At 51.7% G+C, this 19,504-nt stretch overlaps 1 protein-coding gene across 2 annotated transcripts; it reads right to left on the reverse strand.

Moving 5' to 3' along the window:
- Window positions 1–1,642: 1,642 nt before the first annotated feature.
- On the reverse strand, window positions 1,643–12,079 carry VPS4A (vacuolar protein sorting 4 homolog A (S. cerevisiae)). Of its 2 annotated transcripts, none has more exons than XM_012660582.1 (11): window positions 11,890–12,079; window positions 8,457–8,568; window positions 8,216–8,363; window positions 6,731–6,792; window positions 6,505–6,624; window positions 5,879–6,035; window positions 5,189–5,337; window positions 4,741–4,822; window positions 4,301–4,520; window positions 3,163–3,303; window positions 1,643–2,511 (listed from the first exon to the last, which is right to left on the reverse strand). In XM_012660582.1, exons 1-11 carry the CDS (start codon window positions 11,908–11,910, stop codon window positions 2,410–2,412), a joined length of 1,314 nt encoding a protein of 437 aa, XP_012516036.1. In that variant the 5' UTR covers window positions 11,911–12,079; the 3' UTR covers window positions 1,643–2,409. The 2 variants fall into 2 exon arrangements, with proteins under 2 accessions (XP_012516036.1, XP_012516037.1); XM_012660583.1 differs by having other exon boundaries at window positions 6,731–6,789; window positions 11,890–12,074.
- Window positions 12,080–19,504: the final 7,425 nt, after the last annotated feature.

Raw genomic sequence — 19,504 nt, forward strand, 5'->3', positions numbered from 1 at the left:
GTAGTCCCAGCTACTCGGGAGGCTGAGGCAAAAGGATCGCTTGAGCCCAGGAGATTGAGGTTGCTGTGAGCTAGGCTGACACCACGGCACTCTAGCCCAGGCAAAAAGAGTGAGACTCTGTCTCAAAAAAAAAAAAAAAAGAAAATCTCTTCCATGTCTGACAGGTATCAGCCACAAAACACACACACACACACAAATCAGCATCACTGAGCTAATGAGAGTTTTAAAAGCCACTTTCACAGTGAAAGCCAGTGTAGGCAGAGAGTTTAGAACAGAATCCCCAGGTACGGAAGTGAATTTCATAGTATTTCAGGAAGGAAAATTTTCTGCACATGTTTAATGTAGATGAAGTCAGGTCACATGCTGGCAGCCCAAATCCGAGGCTGCTGCATCAGTCTGAGGTCAGTTCGGCATCAGCAGTAGTTCTGTCGCTGATCACGGAGAGACATGTGGAAAGGCCGCGTGTCTGAACACTAACTAGAGCTACGGGGATGACCATAGCACTCCTAACATTTCTCTTAACCCCTCTGACTTGTCGGGGTGTTTAAGCTGTAGGAAGGAGGAAGCAGGTTAAAAAAGGAACCAAGGACCTTCTGATTCAAGTAAAGATAACTGGAAGTAAAATTTTAAGAACACTTATAAAGTAGCTAAAGTGAAGCTATACAGACAGGCCAGTCCATTCCTTTTATTCCAGCATTTACAAACGAACTGGTGGTGAGAACTCCCAAGTGACAACGATCCCAGCCACAGTTGCTGCCTATGTATCATCTGAAGGTCAGGCCTGCTGATGCCCCAGGTAACGTGGGGGGTGCCTTGGAAAGCAGCACTGGAGTCAGGCCCTCGAGCTACTGGTCAGAAGTTAGCTCAGCAGAGGCTCCTAACCAGAGCAAAGAAACACAGTGCAAGGCCAATGTGACCTAAGAGTCTGCCAACTAATCAGTCCTGGGCCACTCAGGTTTTAAAGCTAGAGGAATAATACTGGGTTTGGGAGGAGACGGCCGGCTAGAACCACCCCCTTCACAGGCTACAAGCTTCAGGTCCTAGGCCAGGCCTTCTGTGGGTGAACCTGGTTTGACTCTGGTGTATTCGTGTGCACAGGTTGAATGTGGGATAGCCTCTACTGCTCTGCTGCCTGCCAGGCACATTTCCAGGGCTCTCTGGGGCACAGGGGCACAGATAAGTGGGGAAGGGTGACCCCTTCTGAACAGGGCAGCTGATAGACTGCCTCATGGGGACGCAGGCCCAGCACTATCTAACTTAATCTCCTCCCCCACCTTTTTTTGGCCTGTTACATCTTCTGAGGCATAAGTTAATCTTCCAGAAGCCAGAAATCTGAATTTTTATATCAGCTCTCGACTTTTAAATGTTGACAGACCAGACCAAACCAACAAAGGTGCAGGCCAGGTCTGGCCCACAGGCCTCCCTGTTTGCAGTCTCTGATCTCTATCCAGGGTTCTTAAATCACCCTCAGCTATGCCCTGCACACCTGACTGGAGAACAGGCCTGAGAACAGCAGTTGGTGCACACTTGTACTTACTTTCTACTCTGCTAAAGAGAAGAGAGGAGCAAGCAGAGAGAGAAAACCAGAGGGTCTTTATTGGAAGCAAGAGCCCCAGACAAGAGTCAAAGATGCAATCACTCAGGTGGCTCAAAAAGGGAAAAGGATTTATTAGACTATTTCCAGGACTGGGACCCAGGGGCAGAGACTGGGTTCAGTGTTCTTACACTCAGGAGGAAAAGGCAGCAGTGAAAACCCGCCTGACTGCCTTCTCTCGTTCTGATCGAAACAGCTTTGTGTTCACAGAAGCCATCTCCTCCTCCTGCAAGAAGACACAGGGCCCTGGATGCCAGCCTAGGGGGGTAGGAATGGCTTATCTTACTCTCAGTCTTTGAGGCAGAGCTTGGGCTGGGAGGGATGTAGGGGTGTCAGCCAATCCGTTCTCAAGGAGCAAAACTTGGGAATTAAAGGAACGGGGTGGTGGGGCCTGGCCAGCTGTCCAAAGTCTGTGCCATTCACATCTCGGCTGCTCTCACCCCTTGATGCTTCCAGGTGATTTTATCTTTCTAAACAAGACGAAAATCCAAGCAGCATTAATTTAGGGGAACAAAAAAAGATTAAAAAAAAAGGAGATGACACACAGGGCACAGAAAGGAGTTGGTGAGCATCCAGGAGAGGAGGAGGAGGAAGTAGGAAGAGCCAGGATCCACTGTGTGCCCAGCGGGCAGCAGAGTCTCTGCGGCTGTGGAGGCCCTTTCTTCCTGCTCCCTGGCTGGCAGCGAGATGGCAGAGGGGACACTGTAGTGACTTAGGATGAGCCCTACAGCCCTGTCTGGCCACCAATGTAGGGAGTACCATGGATTTGCCCCAGTCAACCTCCCACTTTCACCATTGCCCAAGTGAAGAAGCTTTTAACTCTCCTGTCCAAAGTCCTCTGAGAATTTCTTCACTTTCAGGAGGTCGTCTGCATTCACTGTGGGCCGGGTAGTGGCCAAAGACCGGAGCATGTCCGACTGCAAAGACAAGAGTGCGCAACTGAGGAGCCAGGCCCCAGGTGCTCAGCCTCGCCTCACTGCACAACCGTGCAGTCCAGGGTGGGAAGAGGCCTGCCGTCGAGGTCACTCCTACAGCTGCCCTGCTTGAATCCACCTATGGCAGGGACCCTCTTCCCTCCCAAGGCAGCTCATTTCCAGGCAGGTCTACTTCTAGTCTGAGGGAATCTAAGCTCCATCATCTCGTAACTCCCATTAGGAGTCTTTCATAACTGTATGCCCACCATGCTAGCCACAGGGCAGACTCCTGCCAGGACGGCACAGGTGAGACTAAGATGATGAGAAGTCCAGACTAGTGGGTGAGCAGCTGCCTTTGCAACTGCACCAGACCAAACCATGCCAAAAGAGTACCAAATCAGCCAAGTTGTGGAATGCTGTAGTCACATTTTCTGGACTTTACTTTTCTTGCTGAAGAATATAAAACGCTAATTCTGCTGCCTCCATCCTGGCCCCCGCCGAGTCTCATGGCAGGAGCCCCCGCTACCCAGAGCTGCAAGGGCCATTGGTTTAGGAGGGGCCACAGCAGCCCAGAACACAGAAGGAGGGGACCTTAGACCCAAGCTCCCAGTTTTCTGGGTTTTGTGCAGTCCTCTCTCCCAAGTGGCCACCTACCATGCAAACCACAGGCTCTAAGAGTTTGTCACCAGGGACATCCATCCAAGTCATCTCCATGGCCCCTGGGTCCCCTGGTGAGCATGGGGTCAGGAGGTCATCGATCATAATGCTGGGGTTGGTGCGGGAAGGACCACAAACCTGAAACCAAACAGGAATTTGACTGGCTGGAGTGGCTGCCCCTTAGTGTTTGGGGAAGTGTCAGGACAGCTCAGGTTTCTAAGGACATGCTCAAGAGAAGGTAATGCAGGGTTTCTAGTCTTCAGGGTCAGAGGAGGGATGGGCTCCCACAGGCTGATCAGAAGCTGGTTATTGGCACATCTTCCAGCCACTGTCCTCCAGAATCTCAATTTGTAGCTCCAAATGCCTTATCTTTCTCATTAATGCCATTGAATCACACCATGGATGTGGTGACATCAAAAATGTTTTTCCAGCTGAAGTCTGCTGCATTGGCAGAACATTCCTCAGATGTCCCCAAGGCTCATTTCCTCACCTGCTTCAACTCTTGACGCACAAGTCCCCCCCCCCGCTCCCAGGGTCCTTTGACAATGCAGCCTGCCCAGCCCTCCCCCGAGACTCCTGCGCTCTCCCTGCTCTCCCCCATCACCTCTGAGAGACCAGCATTTCCTTTACTGTCTGTCTCCTCCCACCAGAAAGGAGGCTCCTGGAGGGCAGAGATTTTTGGCTCTTACAGTTACTGATGTCTCCCCAGCACCTAGGACAGTACCAGGCACACAGTAGGACCCACAGCAAGCCCTCAATGAGGATTTGCTGAACAAATGTATGAGCCTTCCTTACAATCAGTAATTCTATATCCAGCACTTTCCAAACATTTGTTTGGCGCACAAGAGCACAGTGCTGATGGAGACAGCGGCCTTGCTGCTAATATGGTGCACTGTCCTCTGGTTTTACATATTCTGAGATGGTCACACTCAGGCAAGAACTGCCAGGAGAGCGAAGTGGGTACAGCCCTGCCCCCAAAGCCAGCGGCCCCACCTGGCACTTGTCCTTGGCCCTCCGGGAGACCAATAATGTGTCACCTGAGCAGCCAGGCAGCAGGACCAGGGAGCTGGCAAAGAAAACCAATAATTCCCCCTTTCTGTGACATTTTCTAAGCAACTGCTTGCTGGTCACTCACCTTTTTGAAGTGTGTTGCTGACTGTACTTTTCTAACGGGCTGCATGAGCGAGTCCCGCACGATGATGCTAATGTCTGCACCTGAGTAGCCTTCTGTCTTGCGGGCCAGCTCGTGGATGTTGGCATCTGTGAGGTTGTGGGGCGTGCTCCCCAGATGCAACCGGAACATCTGGGCACGGGCGGCTTCCTCTGGCAAGGGGATGTAAATTCGCTTTTCAAACCTAGAGAGCCAAGCACATGGCAGGAATTGAGAGCAGGTGGCAGGATGGCATTAATGGAAGGGGCAGTATGGAGACTCACAAGACGAGAAAGGACTCCGCTCGACACACGGACACAGGGAAGACTCCGGGGAAATGAGGTCAGGCTACACCACAGGCTGCTAACAGTGGGCTGACCACGGCTGGAGAAAGACTTCAGTCCCTGGCTCCTGGGAAGACTTACCTCCTCCTAATGGCTGAATCTAGCACCCACGGGATGTTTGTGGCACCAAGAACCAGAGTCCCATCGTTGTTATTCCCCACGCCTGAGAAGAAAGGGAGACGAAAGACGGTGACTCTGGACACCTGCAAGGATAAGTCAGAACCTGTGGGGACAGACCTCTGGGGCTTTGTGTGTCATCAATTGAAGCCGTCCCTGTGCCACCACTGGCAAGGTCCCAACTGAAATTAAATTTCTGGTGTGGGCTTGCCAAGGGTGCAGAGACTTCCAGCACTGACTGCCCCAGAGTAGTCGGCGTGGCAGAGGCCTCAGGAGCCTCTCCCCGATGACAGGCCATCTCCAGCCTGAGGAGATGGGGCTGAGAAGGACTCGAGCCACAGCTAAATAGTGAAGCCAAGGGTTGGCTGTAGGTAGAAGGAAGGCCAAGGGGGGACCCGGGACTAGCACGCACCCTGCATCTGGACCAAGAACTCCGTTTTGATCCTTCGGGCAGCTTCGCTCTCATTTTCGTTTCGGGATCCGCAGAGGGAATCCACCTCGTCGATGAAGATGATGGAGGGCTTGTGCTGCCGGGCCAGCTCAAACAGGTTCTTGACTAGCCTGTGGAGGTGAGAAACGGGGTCAGGATCTGGACACTCTCGTACATGCCCACCCAGGGCCCAGCTGCCACAGCTCTCCTCTTGCCCTTCCCACAGAGAGGCTGAGACAACAGTCGTGCCTGGATTGCAGGGAAAATGGTGGTGACCAATCCTCTGGCAGCACTGTACCAAGAGGAAGAGCAAGCCTTAGCATCTGCTGCAAATTCTGGGAGCCCCATTCGTTGGCTCTGGACTTAGCACAAGTCAGTTCCCTTCCTCTGAGCCTCAGTTTCTTCATCTGCAAAATGGGAGTCAGTGTGGGGTATAAGTTAACTATTAATATATAAAATGCCCCCTCAGGGGACACTCAACTGCTAGCCAGTTCTTGGCTCCTTTCCCTTCCCTTCTTGAGCACCTCATCTCTCCCAAGTTCACCCGCCTTTGTCAGGACAGCGTCCCATCCAATCTGGCTACTCTCCCTGAATACCAACAGCAGCTCCTCTGGGAGGGGACCCCAAGAGGCAGGGAAGCTGGTCCGCCGGCAGCTCCCAGGGCTGACTTACTTCTCACTCTCCCCCAACCACTTGGACATCAGATCTGAGGAGGACACAGAGAAGAAGGTGGAGTTGTTGGCCTCTGTGGCCACAGCTTTGGCCAGGTAGGATTTCCCTGTGCCAGGGGGTCCAAAGAGCAGTATCCCTCGCCAAGGGGTACGCTTGCCTACAACAGAGAGTAAACGGAAGTGAGCTTCTTGCTGATTGGGGAAAGGGAACAAAAAAAGGCAGATCTTTAGTCACTGTAAATGCAATAAGAAAAAGTTCTGTAAAACAAATGATTCTAGGAGGAAAGCAGGGAAGAGAACTAAATTACCTGCTGAGAGCCTGGCCCTGGCCCTTGCTAATGACCCCATAACCTCGCAAAGTGACACTGGCTAGCCCTGCCCACCCACTGGGATGGCCAACACATGGGTCTAGTCACAAAAGTGTTTCTGAGCACGGTGAGTAGGCTGGGGCCACTCCTGACTGTGAGCATGAGGCAGGGCTGGGGCCGGGCCCCCTGCGGGATGGGGAGCCGAGTTGCCACCTGCTCCCAGAGACCGTAGAGTGGGACCCCTGGGCTGGCTCCCTCAGAAACCCGGTATTTTTTTTTTTTTTTTTTTTGTCTGGGCCTAAAGTGGCTCAACTCTCACCTGTGAACAAGTGTGGGAATTTAATTGGCAAAATGACAGCTTCTTTGAGGGCCTCTTTGGCCCCCTCCAGCCCGGCCACGTCACTCCACCGTATGTTGGGCTTCTCCATGACAACTGCACCTGCAAGAGGGAGGCCGACCCGGTGCCCGGCCCATGAGCACGAGCCGACCCAACAGGGGCCGACGCTGCATCCCCTCCCACTGCCACAGCGCCTTGAGCCTCTTACCCATCAGTTGTTCTTGTAATTTCTTTTTCTCCGGATCATCCCCTTCACTGTCACTATCGCTGCTGGGAAAGGAGACAGGTGATGACAAGCTGGCCTTTCAGCCTGGGAGCAGGGAGGCTCTCGAGTGAGGCCAGGCTCTGCCACCGGCACGGTGGTCAAGGAGCACTGTCCCTGCTCACATCGGGGAGTGCCCGGCAAGCAGGTACCTTTGAGGACATCTGGGCCCACACTCTGAGCAACTCGCCTCTGATCCTCCAGCACACACTCATAACCCAGCCTTGTTTCTTCATTAAGGGAATGACAAAAGGGACACCAGCCCTCTCCCAAAGGCTGGTGAGGGAAATGTGCCTTCGCTGCACTTAAAGAGCAGTCAGGGAAGCTACGCAGCTGTCGGGAGCCTTTTGTACAGACTCCGGGACAGACAGCATGTGGCTGTGACTCCAAAGTAGTCATGTGCCAGAGGACAGAGAAGGGGAAAAATGTAAATCTGCAAGGGAACACCTGGGGAGAACCACACGGTAACTACCCTCGTCCCGGCGGTGAGTCCTACCCTGACATAATTTATTTGTCATCCTCAGAACTCTTTAATCCCTCCTGGAGATCCTCGGCCTCCTGCCCGCTCCTAGGTCTGTCTCTCACTCTGGGGCACATACTCTCCATCCCGGAGGGCAGAGCCTCCCAGTTCTGGTCAGACAGCTGACACACCACCCACCTCTCCCCTGCTGTGACCCTCCTGGCCTGAGGACCCTCCCCTCGCCCTGCCTGCAGGACAGCCCTGGCGTGTGCCCAGCTGACTGGAATCGCCGCAGTGGGCGAAGCCCAGAGGTGAGAGGCTGTGGAGAGAGCACGGGCTCAGGAGTCAGAGACAGGGGCCCTGGACGTGGCTCCAGGCTCCATCATGCACTGGCTCTGTGGCCTTGGCAAATCTCTGAACCTCTGAGGCGGCTGCCTCACCTGTCAGATGAGATGATGATTCTCAGATTACAACAGCGGCTGGCCCTGGCCGGCTGCTCACTGTGTGCCACGCTCTCCTCTAAGGGCTTCGCCCACAGCCTCTCTTTACAGCACTGCTAGAGGGGAGTTCCATCTCTTCCCCCTTCCCAGATGTGGAGAATGGAGGCACGGGAGCTCATGGAACATGTCCAGGACCACACAGCTAGCAAGTGACAGAGCCAGGTTATACCCCGAGAGTTGGGCTGCAGAGTCCAAGGGTGACAGCCTCCACACTGGGTGCCCCCTCTCCCACACAGCTGTTGTGTGCAGATCCCAAGAGATGATGTGCACAGAGGTATTCTGTGAAGTGCTTAATGAAAGCAGCTGTCGGCACTGCCATTACTGTATCGTGAGGCGAATTCCCCCTAAGGCAGGCGCTGTGGAAGTCCAAGGCAGCCTTAGCACCAAGAATGACAGCGACACGTGAAGAGGGTCCACATGCTCGGGGGCTCCAGGCCGCCAGGGGCCAGCTGCACACTCCTGCACACTCACCCCTTGCCCTCACTCTGACTCTCTTTCACTGGCTTCTTGCCGTGCTTCTCTTTGTTTCGTAAATAATCCTTGAGCTTCTCAGCCCGGTCTAGGTACTGCATGCACTTGGCTCGAATGCTCTCCTTAGCCTTGTCGCTGTGTGCCTCATCTGCAACGGGAAACCAGAGAGGGCCCCCGTGAGCCCCATGTGCCCACCCTCTTCTCTTCGCTGCAGCCAGGGAGGACCCCAAGCGTGACTCACACTTGATAGCGTGGAGGAAATACTCCACGGCATGCTGGTAAAGCCGCAGCGCCTCCTCGTAATTCTTGGCCTTATCCTCTTCTGTGGCTTTTGTCACCAGATCAATGGCTTTCTGGAAAGGCAAAGCAGATAGCTCAGTGCTTCCTAGGAGATCTGGAGAGTCCTGGGGTCACAGGGAGCAGGATGAGGTATGATGAGAGATGTCGCCAGGCCTGTGGATTTATCACTCGCAGACCATTACATTGGCCTACTTCTCCAACATCTCCTAGAAAGGCCTTAAAAGGAGGCTTGGAAAGCTAGCTGTCCCCTTCACAATAAGCTCATCCAGTTAAAAGCAACCTCCTTCTCAGTCCTCACTCTGGATCTCAGCAAGTGGACGCCTGGCCTACTATCTCAGGCTGGGGCTTAAAGGGCGGCTCCACAGGACTTTCTATTCCACTGCCTCGAGGGAAAAAGAAACAAGACCGAGAGCCTGGAAGAGGGGACACCCGGAAGCAAATGATTGATGATTTGCTCAGCGAGGAGGCCAGAAACTGTACTTGGCCTCAGGGCCAGAGAAGAGCCAGCCAGCTAGAAGAGTGCTTCATGGACCTGAGAATTTCTGGGAGAGACTCAAAGACATCTCTACCCCTTCTACTGGCCCAACGCAACTTGTTTCTTTAGAAGAAAAGAGAAGACAGTTTTCCTAAACTGTCTAAAGTCGACACCCAGGGAGGAGATGCTTAGACAAACGGCTCAATATACCAGTTACCTCCAGTGAGAAAAGTGCTTGCTTACTCCAGAGGCAGCGACGAGCTGCCAATTGAGGGGAACTGTCCTCTCGAACCTTCTAAGAACTCTGTGAGCGTGAGTGTCTTTGGGTATCTAATAAATCCTGTAGGCTGGTGTCCTAGGCTGAACTGAGAGCACTTACATATCCAGTTTTTAAAACTGGAGTTTCACCAACCCAGGAAACACGACCAGCATCCTCCTCCTCAGTCTGATCCAGTGCTGGCTGCCGGGCAGGCAGATCCCACCCCAGACCCACAGTTCCGGGCACAGCAAACAATAAACCTCCTGACCGGCTCTCGGCAGGGCCAGGGCATTTGTTTAGCCCTTCCTCATCTGCCAGCTCCGAAAGAAAGACACACAGATAGTTCTAGAAAGGGGATGGGGCTGGGGTGAGTCGGGCCAGGTTGAGTTAAGGGAACCCACTAGACCAAAGAGACAAGGAGAGGGGTGCAGGTGCTGGCTGCTGTTTTCAAGCTTTGGCTCCCTCTGCCACCTACAGAGAGTGAACCTTCTCGGACAATTAGCTTCTGTACAAGCTCCACTCGTCTACTCTTTTCCCTACGGTGTTCCTTCAGACAAGACCTGAAGGCAGTGCTCCGGCCCCTGGTGGCGTCTCTTCTCCAGAGCAAACACCCCCAATTCCTCGGATGTTTTTACTCTATACAGCTTCTTTCTTGGGTGTGTCCTCAGGACAGCAATACCTCAGGTAGTCTCCCCCATGGAGCAGAGCAGACCCATTACCTCCCTTCTTCTAGATCCTCTATCAGTGCACCTAAGAGTGCAGTAGATTTTTCTGGCAACCACTTACAGTTTTTCACATGCAGGAGGCCTTAGTTTCAGTAGAAACACTTTTGCCTAACCAGAGAGTAAGGTGACAAATAAAACTGCCAGCCCTGTTGCATCTCTAGTAACACGTATGGCAAAGGATGAGAAGGAAAGAAAAGGGTAACAAGGGTGTGCAAACAGAGGGACTGGCAAACCTTCTGTAAAGGACCAGACAATAAATATTTTAGGTTTTGCCAGCCAGCCACCTCTGTAGCAAATACTGAGCTCTACCTTTGTAGCGTAAAAGCAGCCACAGACAACACGTAAATAAATGAGCGGGGATGTGTTCCAATAAAACTTTATTTATAGACACTGAAATTTGAATTTCATGATTTGCAAGTGTCATGCAACATGTCTTCCAGCCATTTAAAAAATGTAAAAACCTATGACATTCCAGTTACAAAGGACCACATATTGTATGACACCATTTATATAAAATGCCCAGAACAGGCAAATCTATCATAGAGATAGAACTTAGATTAGTGGTTGGATAGAGCTGGGAGGGATGGAGGGATTGGGGGGTGACAGCTAAAGGGTGCAGGGTTTCTTTTGGGATGACGAAGGTTTTTGTTCTTGTTTCTGAGACAGGGTCTCAGTTCAGGCTGGTCTCGAACTCCTGGCCTCAAGTGATCCTCCTGCCTCGGCCTCCCAAAGCTCTGGGATTACAGTCTGGAGCCACCATGCCCAGCAGAAAGATGTTCCAAAACATGATTGTGGTGATGGCTGCACAATTCCGTGAATATACTAAAAGCATTGAACCGTACCCTTTAAATGGGTGAGTTGCATGGTATGTGAGTTATGTCTTCAGCTATTTTTAAAAAAACATAAAAAATATTCTTAGCTCACAGGCCATATAAAACCTGGCTGGGCAGATGGGATCTGCAGCTTCTGCTGGCTGATGGTGGGGTCTGGCTTTGGTCTCCGTCTAATTCCTAGCCTAGTACCCCAGCTTATTCACGCCCGTCCCCACGTCTTCCTTCACCTGGAGTAACCATCCGCCCCACCTCCAGGCATCTGAATGCTGCCCTTCCTCCGATGCCCCTGCTTCCATGAAATCCTACCTAACTCCCTCAAGCACTTGACCTGCCGTCCTTACTGTGCATTTACTATGTACCAGACACTATGGTAAGAATACTTTACCTGAATTATTCAATCCAGAGCCATTGTCACAACCCTACAGGGTATTAACCCATTTTACAGACAAGGAAACCTGATTTTCCACGGTCAAAAAAGTAGCCCAAGGTCACATGCTAGTGAGTGGCAGAGCTGAGATACAAACCAAGGCTGACGCCTGAGCATGTTTACGTTTTCTGGCCCTGCAAGACTGACAGCACCTGGAGGGTGGGTCCGTCATTCGTCTAGGTGGCGCCACCCCAGCACCACCCTGCTCTACCTAGGGAATGAATGAAGGGTCGCAGGCCGAGAAGAGGAAGTCGAGAGTGAGGAAGGAGCCGGGCCTTGTGCCAAAGGAGGGCGGAGGGACTTCCAGGACCCGGGGCAGGAGGAGGAGGGAGTGAGCATCGCTCTCTGAGCGACTAACCGGACCCCGGGCCGAGCTCCCCGAGGCGGCCCGTGAGGCCCGGGTGAGGCCGATCAACACGGCGGTTCCGGGGCGCCGGGGGCACGTAGCGGCCACCGGGCTTGGCCAGCGGGGCGAGGGCCGGGGCCTGGGGGTGGAGAGGCCGCTCGGCTCCGAGCGCGTGAAACAGAAACGGGTGGAGGCGGGAGCGGGGCGGCGGAGGCGGGGGCCGCGAGGCTGGGGCTCCGAGGAGGCCGCCCGCCCGCCCCGCTCTGCGGCCCGCAGGCCCCGCCGCGCCGCCTTGGCCGTGCCCGGTACCTGGAGGGTTGACGTTGTCATTTCATCTCCTGGTTCCGCCCCACACCCCACGGCGCTGCTTGCGACCTCGGTCCGGCCCCGGGGAGCCGAGGTACTGGGTCCGGCGCGGGGACCGGGCGGTCGGCGCTGGGCGCGGGCAGGGCAACAGCTCGCAGCCGGAGCCGAGTCCGAGGGCGAGCGAGGAGCGCTGCCCAGAGCGGCCGGGCCTGAGCGGCGCGGCTGCCCCCCGGCGGCCACGGCCCGCACTGCAGGCACCGCTCCCCGAGGAAGCCGGGCGAGGGCAGGGGAGCGGGACGAGAGGCGGGGCGGGGAACGGGTAGGGGCGGGGAAAGGGCGGGATGAGGGCTGGGGCGGGGCCTGGAGGGACCCGGGGTCGAGGGGCGGGGCTGGGGGCGGGGCAGGGTAGAATCCGGAAGTCCTGGACCCACTTGGAATAAAATGGCACTTATGGGGCAGTTTTATTTGCACAATAAAACTAAGTTCCCAGAGCTTTGGTTCCTCATGTTTAACAGGGTATAATAACAATTAGTACCTGCTTTGTCTGGCTTTTAGGGGAAATGAATGAGCTAGCTAATGCAAACACAATGTGTCCCGCGCTGGGGGTCAGTCACTGGTAACTGTTAAGATACAGGTGACTCTAAAGCCAGTTTGTTTTGCTTTTTAAATATTAAGCCTTATACATTTCTCCTTAGGAAAGTGGCTAAACCTCCGAAACTGGGGGCTTCACCCGGGTGAACTTCAGCACAGCAGATTGGTTGTTCACGTTCATTCAATATTTACGAGGGCCGTACTGTGCGCGGGGCTCCGTGCTAGTTTCTGGGAATACAAGAATGATCAAAACAGTTGTAGAGGGGCCTACTCGGTTCTAGAGGAGTCTAAGAAAGGTGAAGTTCATCAGGAGGTAGTAAGCGTGTTAAGGCCCATGTGCTGTGTGAGCTTCTCACAGGTAACCTACCCAAGATAGAGGGTCAGGAAAGACCCCTAAGTGGAGTCTGGAGGGATTGGAGTGTGGGGGGGAGGCGCATTCTAGGTCGATGAAGCAGCCTGTGCAAAAGCCCCGAGGAGGACAGCGGTGGAGAAATTGGAAGAAGGCTCAGATGGCCACACAGCAGAAAGTAAGTGAAAGTCTAACTTGAACTGATGTTGGGAAGGTGGCAGGGGCCAGGACATCTGGCTACGGTAAAGATTTTAGGTTTTATCCCAAGAACAATGGGAAACTATTTCTTTTTTCTTTCTTTCTTTCTTTTTTTTTTTTTTTGAGACAGAGTCTCACTCTGCTGCCCCAGGTAGAGTGCCATGGCGTCATCCTAGCTCACTGCAACCTCACACTCCTGGGCTCAAGCAATACTCCTGCCTCAGCCTCCCGAGTAGCTGGGACTACAGGTGCGGTCCACAACGCCCGACTAATTTTTTTTTCTATTTTTGGTAGAGGCAGGGTCTCGCTCTTAGTTAGGCTGGTCTTGAACTCCTTAGCTCAGGTGATCCTCCTTCTTCGGCCTCCCAGAGTGCTAGGATTACAAGTGGGGAAACTGTTTTTTTAAAGATTTTGTTTGTTGTGGGTTTTTTTTTTTTGGTTTTGGTTTATGCTTTTTGCATTTTATAGAGATGATTCTAGCCCTAGTCAGAAAACAGATTGCAGGAATGGGGTGGCAACAGCAGTATGAAGCTATTGCCATAATCCAGAAGAGATGAGGGAAGCTGGGAGGGCCATGGAGAGACATATACAGGGTGGAGAGGTTTTAGAAAACAGATCATGAGAACTTGGAAGAAGACTGGATACGGTGAACAATAAGGGGCAGGAAGGGACAGAGATGACTCCTGGCTTTGGCTCCTGGACTGCTGGTGCTCTGAGATGGGAAGACTGGACACATATAGCTTTAGGGAGTAGGGGCTGAGGAAGATCATGAGTTTGATGTGCCTTTGAAATATCCCTGTGAAAACATCAAATGTCAGATGGGTGTATACATTTGGAACTCAGAGGAGATATCTGTGAGACATCTGGCATAGGTGGGAATGGAAGCTCTGCAAGTGAGGTCTCCTAGGGAATAGAGAGTAGGGCGAGGTGACGAGAGCTTTGAGATCTGCTGGCCAGAGGAGGGCGAGCCTGCAAAGCAGCCCAGAAAGACGGTGGGGGGTAGGACAGCCAGAAGAGTGTTCTGGAAGTGTCTCAAGGGGCGGGAGGTGGGGAGACTGTTGATAAGGAGAGAGGGGGCAGCAGTACCTAACGCGGCTGGGAAGGCAGACAGTGAGAGGGGAGACAGCGATGGGCTTGGCCAGGGACGAAGGCAGGAGCCACACTGCAGCGGGCCGGGGGTGAGTGGATCCCGAGGACATGGAGTCCATGAGGAGGCACAGCTCTTTCTAGAAGTCTGACTGGGAAGAGAAAGGAAGGCCTAAAGCAATAGCTGTAAGAGTTGTGCGATCCACAAGGGATTTTTTTTTTTTTGATGATTGTTAGTTGGAGAAGAGTTGAGCATGTTTAAAAACCAATAGGAAAAATCAAAACAATAGGTATGATCTAGTTAAGAAGGCTAACCCATGGGGACGGGATAAATGTGTAGGTGGTAGGCTCGGCGTTGGACGTTACGGCGGCAGAGAAGGAGAAGGTAGCTGCCTGCCTAGGTCTGCCAGAGAGTACATTTGGGTGATGTCTGTATTCTTGGTGAATCAGGAGATAAGAGCATCTGCTGAAAGAGGAAAGGAGGGGAGGTCTGGGGTTTGAGGAGAGTAAGGATGGTTTGAAAATCATTTCAAGTGAAGCAAAAGTGAGCAGCGTGGAGGGAAGACCTGGTAGAGGTTGGCAATCTCTAAAAAATGTATAGAGGTCCCGATTTGCTCCCCAGCACTCAGCTACAGGAGCGGCTGGGTTCGTCCAGGTGGCGCTGTGAAGAGGGAGACGCGAGGGGACGCTACTGAGACGGGAGCCTACGGGATCCAAGCTGCATGCAGTAGGCGGCGGATAGAAAGAAGGCGGAAGAGTCAGTGGACTGCTGGGGACCCACGAGGTTGGAAGGGAGCCACAAGAGGAGCGAGCTGGACAGGGACGCTTCAGTTATTCTTTCTGGAAATGGCTGTTTTTGGCAATAACGCAGTCCAGGAGGTGACCATGGGAGCAGAAGGGATGGATGGGTGACATGGAGTGCAGGGGCCATCATGCCTGTGAGGAGGTCCAGGGACCAAAAGGCCAGGGTGCTGGAACATGTCCGTGGACGCTGAAGTTGGGACAGTGGCAGGAGTGGCAGGACGCAGCCTTGAAGCATCTGGGTGAGAGGCATCACACACACTGCCAGTCATGGTTTCTCGGCTTCTACCTGAGCATTCTGCTCCTCAGGCACTGATGGAGCTTGGCGGGGAGGCATTATTTGCTGTCACGGTACTTGGCAGTCACTCTCCTCATTGAAGGGGCAGGGCTGGGTCTTCTCCAGGAGCCTAGCACAAAATAGATACTCCATATATGCTGAAAGAATTAATAATTAGTTTATTAAGAATCAAAGAGCAAACAGAAGTTGAGAACATATTAACCTCCCACAGTAGATGGGCTGCCCAAGTTGAAAGATGGAATTAAAAAGTCCCCATAAATAGAAGAGGCTGTATTAGCTTGCTAGAGCTGCCATAACAAAATAATAGACTGAGTGCCTTAAACAACAGAAATTTATTTTCCCCTCTGAGTTCTAGAGGCTCAGGGGTCTCCCCATCTCACTGGACACCACTGTAGATTTTCTCCTTAGAAGCCAGGTGATGATAGCTTGAAAACCGCCTCTCAAGCTGTTGAAAGCAAAAGCCTCAGTTCTGCAGCGGTGTTGCCATTGCTGGGGGTGGGGAAGTGCGTGGAGGAGGGAAAGAGGGAGCACAGGCACTAAACTTCAAGTCATTTTGGGGCTGGCACATGTGACATATTTAGGCTTGATGATTCTGAATCAGATCAATAACTTCATGTTCTAACTTTCTCACTATAGCAGAGATCAGGTTCTCAACTCCCACACTTTAGGAAGCAAGTCATTGACTTTCAAATTCACAATTCCATTCGCCGTTTCGCACACAGTTCTTTTCTAGATTGTGTTCTGCTGATGCAAAGAATGTGGCGCATATTGTAAACCCAGTCTTGGCCCAGTGAGTCAGCTCTGGTTAGCCAGTACAACCTAGTGAAATCAGACTGTGCAAACCCCAGCACCCTGGGGCTCGTGCCAAGGAATGTGACAACTCGTTGAAGAACCCCTTGAATGGGGGCCAAGAGCAGTGTGGAGGGAGGGCGAACAAAACCGGGTTCAGGTGAATAAAGTTTTTTTTTCTTTTTTCTTGCTCTCAGCCAATTATCTTGAAAGCTTTTTGTTTTTGGAGACAGGATTTCGCTCTGTTACCCAGGCTAGAGTGCAGTGGCATCATCATAGCTCACAGCAACCTCAAACTTCTGGACGTTAGGGATCCTCCTGCCTCAGCCTCCGGAGTAGCTGGTGCGTGCTACCGTGCCTGGCTAATTTTTGTATTTTTTGTAGAGATTCGGGGGGGGGGGTCCTCGCTATCTCACTCAGGCTGGTCTTGAACTCCTGGGCTCAAGGGATCCTTCCGCCCCGGCCTCCCAAAGTGCTAGGATTGCAGGCGTGAGCCACCGCGCCCGGCCAGGTGAATGAAGTTTTGAATGCTGATAATGTTAGGCAGATCGTTAGGATCTCGGGCTCTTCTCGGGACAAGGGCTCCCTGCTTTGGTGCTGTTTCGAGCAGTTGCTCCACCTGGGAAGAAGGACAGGGGTGGGCACTCCATTTTTGTGTCATGTTGCCCCTCCCTTAATCCTATCCCCGAGCAACTGCTCCTCCTAGGGAAGGAGGGAATGCTTTATCCATCTGGGAATTCCCAGCCCAGGCATAGTAAGATTTAGAAAGTGATCTAAAGTAATATAAGGGTAATTAATATGCCATTAGCTTGAAACGGCATTGCAGTTCACCCCCCAGGTGGGCTTTGTTAGGGGGAGCTCTTATAAACAGATGGAATTTTGAGGACACCTGTTGATCATTTGCTAACATGCCACACCTCCCAAGAGCCCCCACCCCCAGAGTGGGCTAATGAAAGGGAACAATCGGAGAAGTTAGTAGTGAGTTGGTTTGTCTCCACTCGCGGAGACAGAGCGGCTCTTGTGAAACTGCTTCTGCCTGAGATTACTCCGGCGTATTGGCCTTGTCGGTGATTTTTCCAAGGAGTCAGAGGACTGGGATAATAGTATGGACTTGACACTTTGGTGTGTCTGATTATTCTTCGGCCAAGAGCACACCACCAACCGAGGGCAGACTCCACCCGGACATCTTTGGTGCCGAAACCCAGCATTCTGACAAAACCACAAAAAGTAAGTGACTGACACCCAATTATTTGATAGTTTTAGCACTGGTGATTCCTAATGCGATTCCTGAGAAACTTCTCTCTCGCTCCCCTCTCCTCTATGTGACTCAAAGTATGATAAAGCTCAGATTGGTCCCGTGAGTAAGCTTCCGTCCCACAGAAAGTGGTGGCACTGGAACCAAAGCTAAGTTTTTAAGAGTGGGGTTGTTGTGAATCTGCTTCACAATGGCCCCAGAGACAGGTGATTCACTTGGTCACAAGTCTTTCCCGTAAGAGAAAAAATTGAGGGCAAAAAACATGCAAATTGCTTCTGTTCCCACCTTCCCTCCTTTTCCCTGCCCTTCCCCTGCGCAGCCCTGAGGTGAGAGGGAGAGGATGGGGGCAGAGGCGCAGGGCAGTGTGGCGGGAGGTGGGAGGGCGGGGAGCAGTGACCCGAGCGGTTGGGGTGCTAGTCATGTTGCACAAATAACTATTTAAGCAAATAAGTAACCGTATTGACAATAATTGGAGTCAAAGATGACTCACTGTCTGAGAAGGGATTTACAAACATGGATGGGGAAGTTAGACTCCTCATGTGTTAGAAGTATCTGAGTGGTTTTTAAATATATGATCTGGAAATATAGATGTGTATATATGTACAGCACACGTGTACACACCCATGCACGTTTTCTTTGCCGTGTAGTAATGAGCAAACCAAGCACCTGGATCTTGGTTTCTAAATATCATCCTGCGTTAAAAAGCCTCAGGGCTTTGTGGAAAAATGGCTGATTCCAGAACTTTCGAAGGGGCTCCTACTGGCCAAATCTACGATAATTTGGACATTAAAATAAGCAGTGCATTAAAACCCACTTAAAACCAGGAATCGTGAATCTTTAATACATGGGGGCGAAGGGGAAGTTCTGGCTTCTGGCAAAATGGCAACTACTAAAGGCAGAAGGAATGATACTAGATAATCGCCGCTGGCAACCATCCCAGTGGCAGGTACGCACAGGAGTTATCAATGGATGTTAAGCTGGTGGGGGTGGTCTGATGAAGCACAGAATATTGGCACATCTGAGAGTATCTCCCCACCGAACGCTAATCAGAGACAAACGGGAAAGCGATGGAGACACTAACTGGACCAGGTGATTGAAGTTAACGCCGGCAGTGGTGGGACAGGTGACCATTGTGTGCCTCCTAACAGGGTACCCGGAGGAGAGCCTGGCGTTGCTTCTATGGTTTTCCTGCCAAGAGCAGTGACCGGGTCTGGTCCTGGGCAGAGCCAAGCGCAGGGTCATCCTGCAGAACGAGAGACCTGTGCTCTCTGAGACTCCTGGGCACGCGAGAGCGAGGGCGAGACCGAGGAGCTGGTCCTGACTGATGAGACGTGACAGCAGGTGGTCCCGAGTAGGATCCTGGGCCAGAAAGGAAGGGGAAACACAGCTGGGATGAATCTGAGTGGGGTCTCGGAGCGGGTGGTGGTGTTGGACCAATGTCGATTTCCTAATTGGGAGGGCTGCGTGGTTGCGATGCAGGGCATGTCCTTGTGTTTTGGAGGTACACACCAGAGAATTTAAGGGAGATAGAGTATCATGTCAGAAAAAGACAAGGTCATGGAACAAATGTGGCAAAATGTTAACAACTGGAAAATCTGGGCGAAGGGCATATAGGAGGTTTTTGTATTTTTGAAACTTTCCTATAGGTTTGAAACTATTTCAACCTTTAAAAAAAAATGAAGAAAATACAAGTCTAAAAGCAATTTTTTATTTACAGTATAAAGGTTACAAAGGTATATATGTATTTATATATATAATATGTAGCATGTATTACATACAATTCATTAACTTCAGTTATACCATTATTTTCTTCTCTTCGAATAGAATAAATTGCAAAAAGAAAATTACAAATTTGTGATTATATATTGCTTATTCTCTAATGGAAGTTAGCAAATGAAAAAAGAGTCAAAAAGACTCAAAGTAAGCTAAAATAATAGGAATTTTAGTCTTTCAGCTTAGCAATGCTTGCAGTAATGAAAAAACAAACAGCATCTGTGAGTGCTACGTATTTAAATTCATAAGAGAAAGCTCTAGTGTGTCCTCCTCCTTTCCCCCATCTACACTATTTGTCCTTAATATGTTCCATTGTCCTTTAATGAGGAATGGATACTAATGTACTGATATATTGTAAGATCAATTCTCCCTTATCTCTTTTTTTTTCTTTTGAGAGAGAGTCTCGCTCTGTCGCCCCGGGTAGGGTAGAGTGCAGTGGTGGCATCATAGTTCACTGCAACCTCAAACTCCTGGGCTC

The sequence above is a fragment of the Propithecus coquereli genome, unplaced genomic scaffold (genome assembly GCF_000956105.1).
Source record: "Propithecus coquereli isolate 6110/MARCELLA unplaced genomic scaffold, Pcoq_1.0 Scaffold67, whole genome shotgun sequence".
NCBI classification, from domain to species: domain Eukaryota; kingdom Metazoa; phylum Chordata; class Mammalia; order Primates; family Indriidae; genus Propithecus; species Propithecus coquereli.